Consider the following 12,289-nt stretch of genomic DNA (forward strand, 5'->3'; position numbering starts at 1 on the left):
ACACTGTGTAGCACTTTTTAAAATAAATAATCCAAGTTTGATATTTTTTCAAAAAGTGATCAGTCGGGTATGCTATTTTCATTTTATAGTCATTTCCTAATATGGGTCATTTTGTCCTATCTAGTTCAAATAAAGTCCATATACAATACTAATACAGTTTTCAACTTGGGTTATTTGGCCCTTTTAAAAATATATCAGCTTTTTTTTTGCTATAAATTTCTTAACTAAAAAAAATATTCTATTTTTTTTATTGTTTAGAAATAATAATTAAATATAATTATATAAAATGCTATAATTGTTATATAGAATATGTATCTATATAAGATATATGTATAGAAATTGTATAATTCTATCAAATATGTATATGTGTAAAATATTTATAAAAAATGTATACAAAGTGTATAAAAATTAATATATAATTTTTGTATAAAATGTGTAAGAAAAAATGTACAATTATTGAATAAATTTGTGTATCAAAACTGTATAATTTTCGTATAAAATATTTATATGTATAAGATATGTATAGAAACTGTATAGAAGGTGTATAGAAATGGTATAGAACAAGCCAGCAAATTGAAATGGCTAGAAGTGAAATTTAAATTCCATGGTCATTTTCGTGGAAATAGTTTAATTTGAAGTGGCGTTTTTATCATTTCCTCGTAATAATAAGGCAATAAATAAAAATTTGAATTTTAATGAATTGGGCTATGACTTACGACACATTATTAAGTCCATTATGATCCAGCCAATTTTAGCTAAAGTAACCTCTGAGTGGTTTAATGACTTTGTACATCTATTGATTCAATCGGTTTTTATCCGTCAAAATTCAAATTTTTTTGACACCCTAAATTAAAGTCTTGGATAATTTATTCGATAAAACATTAAAAAAAAAAAACATAAATCCATATAATTAAATATAATAACATAAATACCAACCCTTTTAGAAGTAATTACATTCTCTCCCATTTTTTTAATTACTTTACTCTCTCTCCCTATTAATATACATAACATAGCCGACATATACATAGCATTCTGTGTATATGTTGGAATTTTTGTAATATATTTAGAGAGTTGGAATTTTTTGTAATATTGAAAACATAAGTTGTGTATTTGTGTAATTTTTAGTATAATTATTAGACCTCAACTTTTGATCATATCATACATATTCAATCTCAATACACATAATGAAGTCTAATGAAATGACCATAGTTACTTGATGAAGAGACATTTTCCAAAAAATAAAAAAAAACACAATGGTACTATTAAGTTGTAAACAGAACAATTAATTTACACAAGGTTCAAATTAGAAGAATTGTTACCATTAATTTCGCCATGAACCTAATTTACCTTCACTCAATTGACAATTAGAGGCTTCTTATGGGAAATTGGATGGTAATTGTGATCATAATTTGGCCTTTGTAGAGCCATGCTCCCAGTGTAATTCCTCAGCTTGAACTCTCTAGTTGATGAAAAAACTTCTAATCTGCTCAAGCAAATATTAATCAAATTGATGAGGATTAGGATATAATTAACTTTATCAGTATGAGGACCTTGTCATGGAATTTCACTTGTGGAATTCAAAATTTTGTGAGTGGCTATTTTTTTAATTTCAAAATCAAAAAGTCGCTAGTCAATGCTATTTGTATGCATACTTGAGTTCACTTTCAACACATATGTGGCTAAGGGTGACAAATATAACCATGAAACCATATGTTCCACCCAAATATAGCCCACTTGCTACTTGCATTTAGGATGGTACGGTATTTTAAACTTTGGTACGATAACTTCAATTTTCGGTATCTAAAAGAATAATATTATTACCATACCAAATTACTTCGGTATGGTTCAACAACAATATTGATATTTTTAAATTCTGTTTCGGTATTTTATGATATGGTAATTTCGTAACCACACTTATTTGATTTCGATTTATATATATTCATATAAAAAAAATATAACTTTAAAACTTTAAAAATGTCTCAATCATATCAGACTACCAACTATCTTTGTTAATCATCTACACAAAAAAAGCATTTCAATCACGACTGAGTAATCCAAGATGCAAACTCTGAACAACATACATTACCTAAACTTAAGCGTAGTACTTCGAAATAATAAGTTTCTCAAAAAAATCATTTCTGAATAAATGTTGCTTTTATGTTAAATGGTCTAATGGATGACATATAAATATATTTAATAATCTTAAATATAATATATTTAGGTTTTATATATTATTAAAAAACTTCGGTGTAGTATACGGTATTTCGAGATTTATTGCATAAATATCAAATACCATACCAAATATCATAATAATTTAAAACTTCTACCAAATACCATACCAAATACTATAACATCCATACCGCAATATAAAAAATTTCGATTTCGATATGGTATTTGATATATACTATATCATGCCCACCCCTACTTTCATCCATTCAGCCCATTGACTTTTGGGAATGCCCTCTTTACGTCACTAGATTTTGTGCCTATTTTGAAAAGTTCTGCAAATATATCTTTTGGGACTAGGACTGACAAAATAGTAGTATCATCTAATGTCTAGAAAATATTAGATCATGGTTTAACGTTCTCATAAGATTTTTAACTTAATCAAAAGCTCTTTAAACCGTAATCTGAAAGGACCATAAATTGCTAAAGAAATTAAAAAGAGCATCATTTACTAAATAGTTGTCCTTTGGACAATCAACAAAAAATATTGTATTTGACTGATTGTCAACAATTTACCGGCATGGTTTATGGTCGAATAGTTTGGGATACCTTTACCATTAACCAGAAGTTTGGGGTTTTGAGTCCCCAGTAATGAAAAAAACTTGTATTGAAAGCGCTACCCCCAGAATTGAATCCTACAACACGTGAATTCAAATTTAATAGACTTCAATATTGATATCGCCGAATACTGGAGGGGAGAAATTGCTAATAATTTGTAAAATCAGAAGTGAACAACAATTAAATTAGGGAGGAGAATATTACTTTTCTGCATCCGCATTAGGATTATTAGGAACAGAAAGATCAATGCTGCGAAGTCTAGGAATTTGCTTAGCTCTTTCTTGAATTACTCCAATAGCCAAAGCTTCTTTCTTGAGACGCAAATACTTCGAAGCTTCAAATCATTTTCAAAAGTAGTCATTTTCATTAATTCCTTACACCATTGCAAGAATGGCCACTTGTATCACCATTTCCATTTAAAAAACCTTTGCATGGCAAAAGCTTAACAATGGTATTCTGACATTGATCATTGCCACTAATTTGCAATAATTAGAGCTAAAAACACGAACCCGATAACAAAAATTGAACGGCCAATTTTGGTAAAAATAAATTTACACGTGATGGAAGGCTCAAAAGTTTGTATTTATTTATAGTAGACAAAAATTTTAGGTCGAAGTTGCTGAAAAATTGGTGTAACATAACGTAAAAAGGGTTTAGGTGAGAGAAGCTTGGGCTTTCACAAACCTTAAATATTAGGGGGTAAAATGGAATTGACTCGTTTTTCTATGGCGGTCTTTTCATGGTAGAGTAAAGAGGAATACAGGCGGTCTTTTCATGGTAGAGTGACGAGGAATACAGACAACCTAAGTACCAAATAACACTCTGCCATCAAAGCTAGTGATTCTTGCCCAGCTGAAACAGATCGTACCACCTCATTGGCCACAAAGCAACTGCTGTGAGGCACCGCTCATCTATCCTACTTCAAAAGTAAGAAGAGTACTAAACAAATTATTGAAGCTTTGCATAATAGAGCATTATGGCATTGGAAACCCCACAGGATAATTTTTAACATGGCATAAGTCTCAGGACAAGGACAATACAATAACTGCCCATGCCTTTCTTGTACATAGCAAAAGGCCGCAAGAAAGATCCAAGACCGCCTCAATAATCCCACATTAAATATCAATGAACCAAATAGTTGTTGGAATTGGAAATCAAGATTCAGCAACATTTGATTCTCCTTCCCTAAATTAAATATCAATGAACCAAATAGTTGTTGGAATTGGAAATCAAGATTCAGCAACATTTGATTCTCCTTCCATACGCTCAGCTTGAGATGACTCTTCTTTCTCACTTTTCTTACCTGCTATTCAAAAGAGTGATCGTGAGAAATCAAAGAATTACTGGTCACCTAAACTGCTTGGACAACACCCGTGTCGGATCCTCCAATATATGCTACTTTTGAAGGATCCAACACGCCGCCGACATTTTTGAAGAGTCCAAGTAACATAGCTGGTCACTACAAGAGCGACTCAATCCTAAAGCGACTAGAAACATTCTCTAGGGCTGACTCCTACAAAAGATTAGACCTAAATAATCACACTAACATGAATAAACTCAATCTCAACTTAATTGATATCTCACCTATGCGGATGTTTTTCTTACCTTTGAAAGCAGTTACTATTATATGGTCAAAATATTGTTCTGCAACTTTCTATGGTATTACTACATCTATCTCTAAGATAGAACTTGCTTCTCGAAGAAATTAGACACTACATTACTTCACTTATTTCTCGAACGCTTTTTTGAACTTTACCTTTCTTTTTCTTGCCGCCACCTTTCTTCTTGGTCTTTACGGGAAGGGCTAGCCAGGTCTTGATTTCAGGTTCATCGTCTATTGACTTCGCAGGTGTCACCTCTTGGAGAGCATGAGAAGTGATCCTATCTGACCCGTTAGGCATCAATAGCACTGTGAATTTTATGTGAGCAACCAAATCACCTGCATATTGTTATAAGGTTTTTTAAGTAGAAGGGACATTATCTAGAAAATGGCATTTTTGCGAGAATAAAGAAAAAAATGACGCTGCTTAAGCAGTGTGTCATGTCTTAGAACAGGGCTAAAATAGTACGGACCAGGTTTCTCATGTAGAACGGGATACGGCTGCAAAAGATCATGGTTAACACATTCAACTAGTCCCAAACGAGCTCTTTTCTCCTCCAAATCCCTGTTCAAGTTACGCAAAACAAGGATACATCATTGATAATCTTGAAACAAATATATTTATTACGCACATCGATAATAAAGAAAACACTGAAAAACAAGATGACCTTGCCGTAAATGGCATGATAGGGAACTTCTGACTGATTTCACTGAAGATAAACCTTGATGCTTTCATCTTCAGGTTGTAGCTTTTATCCACAGCTCTCTTGTAGATGGTTGTTTGTTTCTCATCCAACAACTTTGGCTGCAAAATTTTGAATGGCACAAGACAGTAGACATTTGTGAGACTTTCAATTGATAAGTTCTGGTTTCGGTGTAATTTTCAGGCACCAGAATTTCAACAATTACCTTTCCTTCACCAGTGCTTGTAACAATGTCAATTGAATAGACTTCGTTCTCCTCAAATTCAGCATCATCTACTCTGGTATCAGGATTGGACACACTTAAGACAACTTTGTTTCCGTCAATCACAAACTGTTTCATTTGATGGCTCAAAACACCTTCAACGATCTTGCAGTCATATGCTGCAGCAACTTTCTGAATAGCTTCTGTTACATCTGAGTTCTGCAACGTCAAAGAAACTGAGCAAAAAATATCCAACCAGAGACATTTAAGGCACTGAAAATCTGAATCAAGCAGCTATAATAACAGTAGCTATATAACTACCGATCCTCCCTAGTTCAACTAGAATTGAGAAACTATTGGGATGAAACTATCGAAAAAAGGCATAAGATAAAAACGTGCTATTATTAATCTTGAACATAAATCGAACCAGATCAACGCATAAATTAACTCACACATACCGAGGCAACTAGGAGAAGATGATAGCAGCAGAAGGCATTTAACTACTAACTCGTAACAATGAGCAACAACAACTAAGCGATTAGGCACTTTCAACTGATTATATTTAAATGATCTCTCTTACAAGAATGTTGAGCAACCAAAATATCCCTGAAACAGGATAGACTTATATACCCATTTATTATAATTCTGTCATATTTCCGTAAATCAAAAAATACAATTAAAAATAGAGCTTTCAACAAATAATCTTGGTAAGAATTTCCTTTTAGACATCTGACTTTAAGACTTCCAGATCCAGCCAAATTCATATCTTCTGTTGAAGTAAATTTCAATTAGGATTCATATTATTCATATGATTAGAAGTCTTATGACCAATGTCATAGTTAAAGAAAATCCAAGCACTATTTATGGGGTTAGCATGAATGCAAGCTAGACAAGCAGAATGCAGAACACCAAATGACGTGCGGAATAAGCAGTAACATTAACGTTTCTTCAAGCTAGAGAATACAAGTGAGGTAACATAGATAAGCAGCATCGGTAATGGATCCCAGTACTGCTCTATTGAATGTCAGGTTAGTTTTTGTTCTAAATTATCATGTACTACTATTTTTCCAACTGAGTGTATGTTGATATCTATTTAGGGATATTTTAAACATAACATAGCATTTTTATGAGTATAAAAGCTTCTTATTAAGTATAAATTGAGAAGTGTATTTCCAAATGTAGAAGTGTCTTTGTGTCGCATAAATTGGAACAAAGGGCCGGAGTACTTACTTTCACCTTCGAAATTCTAAACATGTACATATTATATTATTGTAAAAGCACATCTGCAAAACGCTAAATATTGATCAAAGTATGCCACTCAACTTTTATGCCCTTCAAAAAGTGAATTATTTCTTTAATTCAAAGATATGGATTTGATTTCTCAAAGACAAATATTGTAAAAAAATTACATTACTAATGTACGTTATGTATAATAATTCATGTCACTATAAATTCAATTTGTTACCCTTCATATAAATAAGTTAACATCTACGTGCAAAACACAGATACTAGTTAAAGATAAAAACATGCACATCATACACACGATACTTGGCAGATTCAAATGCATGGAAAATGATATCCTTTTGAGATAAACTATGGGCTAGGCGAAACACTAACACTATAAAGGCACTGGAATGGCAAACAATAACAACTAGTTAGCAGAAAAAGAATTATCACCTACATATATTTTTGCTACTCCTAATCTTTAGGAAAAAGAGACGAGACTTATTTTATAATCACAGAGAAATCGTCAACCTGGACCACAAGCTTAGGCCATCAGTAAGTTGTATCTTTGTTCATCCATATCCATACAAATTGATAATACAATGCACTTACCCACATATTCACCACATCTCTTCCATGTAATCAAACCCACCGAAAACTCATTTTCTCACACTCAAAACTCTTTCATTTACAACTCGAAACTCAATCATTTCAAAAGACAAACTAAGAAGATTATTATTTCAGAACAATAATAAATAAACAATATTTTCAGGCAAAAAACAGAACTAGTCTTTAGCAACTCGCACTAGACCGGCATTGATACCCTTGAAGTTTCCACAAGGCAATGACAATTGTTATTCCGAACCGCCCGATACATACAAGTGGTGGTAGCTGAAGTTTGAAAAAGTTCCACTTGGCACAAGACAACATTTCTCGATATCTTCCAATACATAACATCTAATATCCTAGCATGCCAGAATAAACAAAGACTTGGATTAAACATTACCTTCTTTCCTGGTCTTACAAGCCTCAGAGCAACTTCAGCAGCTGTATTAGCTGCTGCAAGAACATGAGCAGCTCTACCAGTAATAGGTCCTCCCTGGAGTACATGTGTATGAGCAACTACAGCAATAAAGCCATCAATATGACACCCCATATCACTGCAAAAAAGTAACCATGTCTTACTCTTACAACAGCTTATCTGATTCCACAGTACAAAATAAAAGACAGGCCAGTTATCAAAAAGCAACTTCATGTTTACATGTTAAATAACTAAATCTTACAGAATTAGAATTGGATAGGGAAATGAATAAACAACTACGTGATAAACAGTTCTTCTATTCTGAATTCAGGGCCAAATATCATGCACGAGCCTACACTTGTCTTCCCTAGCATTCACAACCATGGCTAGAAATTAAATCACCTTAAAGTGCTCTAAAATAGTACTTACAACTTCACCATATCACCTTCCTCCAATACTGTCTCATCACTAGATAGTGGAGAAAAATGGCAGACAGTATTGTTAACTGAAATGCAAGTTGGGAATGCGACACCCCTCTCAATTTTCTTCTTCACATTCTTGTACATATTCCCTGTTTGCCTGTACCAGAATTCACTCATCAAATCAATTGCTAGACATTACACCATGTCACACACAATTCTGAAATAAAAACAAGCAAATCTCATACTCTTTGATAAAGGCATCTCCTTTTTCACAAAGATCAACTATCTTTGCTTTTGGCTTGCATTCAGACACCACCAACTGCAGAGCCTCTGCAAAATTAATAACAAAATATCAAAATTTAATACCCTCTTCGTTTCATTTTATATGATATTGTTACTATTTGGGTACCAAATAAAATGTTTATTTGTTTCTTGATAAAATACTATTTTTGGATACCAAAGAATGTCCATTTATCTTTTACTAGAGAAGTTTGTAACATAAGCAGTGATTTCGGTTATCAGATAACCCCATTTTCAGGGGAACAGTTTTCAATCCAACAATCGAAAGGAGCATACAGAAAACATGTGAATACTCTATTTTTAAAACGCAATAAAACAGAAAATCACGAAAATGAATGAGGTAAAGAACAAACGGGGTTGTAGAATATTAACTGTTGACCAATTTTCAACCCAAAAATCAAAAGGGGCACAAAAACCATGTAAAACTTCTTTTAACACTCAGTAAAGCATAAAATCACAAAAACAGAAAACATATAATTACACCATTTTTAACACAATAAAGCAGAAAATCACGAAAATCAAAGAGATAATAAAGAACAATAGGGGTTGTAGAATATTAACGGTTGACCAATTTTCAATCCAAAAATTCAAAAAGGGGTATACAGGAAACATGTAAATATTCCATTTTTATATTTTAACGCTCAATAAAGCAGAAAATCATAAAAACATAATGTGATAAAGAATCAAGAGGGCAATCCAAAAATCAAAAGGGGTATACAGAAAATATGTCAATATTTGATTGTTCAATTATCTTTTTGATAAGCATGGCATACGGGCCAAATTGTGGGCACTTCAACTAATTCCATGGGATACCTTCCATCTCACACCAGTAACATACTGGCATAAGGTATCAGGTAACTCTGCCCATTAAGAGTGTTTCTGTCTCTGCTGGGAATTGATCGTAAGACCTCACGGTGCTAAACCCACGTCATTGACAACTAGGCCACACCCTTGGGTGTTGTCAATATTCAATTTTTAACACTCAACAAAGCAGAAAAACACGAAAACGAACGAGATAAAGAACAATAGGTGTTATCGAATATCTACTATTGACCCATTTTCAATCCAAAAAAATAAAAAGGGTATACAGAAAACATGTAAAATACTCAATTTTTAAGCAGAAAATAGCCAAAGGGGGTGTAGAAATATTAACTGTTGACAATTTCAGCAGCACCCTTATACTTAGTAACAACCTCAGGACTTGTCAGATCCAACTCCTTCTCTTCTCTCTCGTCATCCGACATACTTATCAACTCTTACCAGCTGAAAAACACACACAAGTAAATGAAAAATGAAGAAAAAATAAGCAAAGAAACGTAACAAATATCCAAAAGGGTCACTGAAAATGTAAAGAACAAAGGGGAGCAAGAACATACAAAGCTTTGCGTTCTTGAAAATGGAGGCGTTTGAGCTAGGGTTTTGAGATTTTAGTAGTAATGTATAGGAATGTCTACTGATATGATTGTCTTTTCGGGGGTTTGTGTGTGTTCGGAAATTCTATGGGGAGACAAAGTGACAACGTGGTGAGCACGTGGCATTTTAGTGGGTCCCATTAAGTAGAAATTGATATCGCGACGCGGGCAATACTGAAATATGCCAATACTGGGTGTATTTAGTGAGCGTGCATATTAGTTGTTCATCCTTTCTTTATAATTATTTTTCTTACGAAATTATTAATAAAATAAATAGTTTATTGGTGAAAGTGATGATTTACATGGCATTTGTGGGTCTTATTTAAGTAGAAATTGATATCGTGACGTGGATGATGTTGAATGTGTCAATATTTGAGTGTTTTAATATAGTATATGAGGATTATTCTGAGCAGATTCAAAGAATAACAGAGATGAAATATCTTTATAAGGGTTGGTTTTATTTATTAGTATATATTGAATGTATTTAGTGATCGTCGCATATTAGTTGTCCATCTTCTCTTTATAATTATTTTACGAAATTATTAACAGAATAAATAGTTTATTGGTGAAAATGATGATTTTCATGGCATTTGTGGGTCTCATTTAAGTAGAAATTGATCTCGTGACGTGAATGATATTGAATGTGTCAATATTTGAGTGTTTTAATGTGGTATATGAGGATTATTCCGAGCAAATTCAAAGAATAACAGAGATGGATATCTTTATCAGTGTTGTTTTTATTTATTAGTATATCTAAAAACAATCGACTAAATGAAATCAAGAAATAACTCTTCACGTGCATTATTATAGAAGATCTCTTATAAGATATATGTGATAATAGCTACATTATCAGGAATATCATTTTTTATCCGTTAAAGTGGGAGATAAGTAACAGAGTAGTGATTACGTGGTATTAAGTGTCACAACTCAAATCACGGATCATGTGGGCACCTACTCAACTATACCCTAAATAAAATAAGCTTTACTATCCAACCTTTAATTACTGTGAAAAACATTGCTAAAACCTTAACTATTGGTAAATAATAAAACCATTTCATTTAAAACAAAATTTATTACAAAGTACATTGTGGAATTTAACTACACAACTCTTCAGAATCTAGTCTAAACAAGTATAAGAGCACTGAATAAATGAAAGATGACTCAAAACACATCATATATGTAAGAGTAGAATGACAGAAGATGTTGAAGAATAATCAATGTTGCACTTATAGAATCTCCAATTGACCTGCAACATGGCTACATCCCCAAAAAGAAATATAGTAAGTGTAGTTGAGCGCAACCATATGTACTAGTAGGAATCATCATCTGGGAGTGTCAATGGTACAGTTTAAACGATTATTTTATAAAATTCATATTGTATCATCTTTTCAATTATTTTATGTTATATAATCAAATTTTTAAACTGTCTCATCCTCTCGATTTTTTTCGGTGTCGATAGATTTGGTTAAGTTTTGATTTTTCTTATATTTGAAAAATATAAAAAGTAGAATACGTTATTATGTATACTTGCGTATGACTTTTACAAAAAGTCTCTAAACATGTGTATTGTTTAAAAGCTTATGAATCAATAATAGAGATTCATCTCACTATTTTAAAGTAGTGTAAAAAACAGTAAACAAAGACGAAAAATATAATTCAGATCAAGCGAACGGAAAGAAATCAATTAATATGAAACTCAAGAATCGAGTCTACTTAATTATTCAATAAAAAAAAAAATCAAGTCATAAGAGAGAGAAAAAAAATTTAATAGCTTGGAGCTTGCTACCCAAGATCGTTGGAGTACCTTGTAGCTTACCATTTACTACTCGAGAGTGGAAATAATATAAATAATTTAGTTTTGATCATAGTAGTATATAAATTTCAGCATTCGGACTTCCGAGTATTAATCATGTTGCCGCTTATAGTCGTTTCCATCTCCCAAGCTCTAATGAAAAATTGTATATATATATATATATATATATAGTTTACATATGTCGGTACAATGGTTATTTTCAGTTAATTTTTACAAAATAAGAAGCCTACCTATTTATTTGATACAATTATAAATTTGTATAAATATCTATTTTATCAAGAAAAATCTAAAAATCGATTGATATAGTTCGGTTGATATAAATTTATCATGCCACTGTTTCGGAGCTTGTTTAAGGCCATAAAGAGATTTAATTAATTTACAAACTTTATTTTCTTGTTCAGAAATTACACATCCTTTAGGTTGAACCATATAAATTTCTTCTTCTCAATCGTCATTTAAGAAAACTGTTTTTACATCCATTTGATGGATAAACAACTTATGAATTGATGTTAAAGCACTTATTATTCGAATAGAAACAATTCTTATTACTGGTGCAAATGTATCAAAATAATTAATATTTTATTTTTGTGAAAACCCTTTAGCTACTAACCGAGATTTATATTTATCTATAGATCTATCCATATTAAGTTTCCTTTTGAAAATCCATTTACAACCAAACGGTTTTGCACCAGGAGGTAAGTCAGTTAAAACCCATGTATTATTTTTCATAATTGAATCAAGTTCAATTTTTATTGCCTCTTTTCAAAATTTAGCATAAAAAAGAAAATATAGCTTTAAAATAATTTA

The 12,289-nt window shown here is 32.0% G+C and overlaps 1 protein-coding gene across 1 annotated transcript; it reads right to left on the reverse strand.

The window, feature by feature from the left end:
• Nucleotides 1-3,735: 3,735 nt before the first annotated feature.
• LOC107873448 (ERBB-3 BINDING PROTEIN 1) lies at nucleotides 3,736-9,792 on the reverse strand. Its single transcript, XM_016720306.2, has 10 exons — nucleotides 9,634-9,792; nucleotides 9,411-9,520; nucleotides 8,203-8,287; nucleotides 7,965-8,114; nucleotides 7,521-7,674; nucleotides 5,294-5,509; nucleotides 5,053-5,189; nucleotides 4,858-4,949; nucleotides 4,541-4,723; nucleotides 3,736-4,087 (listed from the first exon to the last, which is right to left on the reverse strand). Exons 2-10 carry the CDS (start codon nucleotides 9,499-9,501, stop codon nucleotides 4,014-4,016), a joined length of 1,182 nt encoding a protein of 393 aa, XP_016575792.2. The 5' UTR covers nucleotides 9,502-9,520; nucleotides 9,634-9,792; the 3' UTR covers nucleotides 3,736-4,013.
• Nucleotides 9,793-12,289: the final 2,497 nt, after the last annotated feature.

This window comes from Capsicum annuum, chromosome 6 (genome assembly GCF_002878395.1).
Source record: "Capsicum annuum cultivar UCD-10X-F1 chromosome 6, UCD10Xv1.1, whole genome shotgun sequence".
NCBI classification, from domain to species: domain Eukaryota; kingdom Viridiplantae; phylum Streptophyta; class Magnoliopsida; order Solanales; family Solanaceae; genus Capsicum; species Capsicum annuum.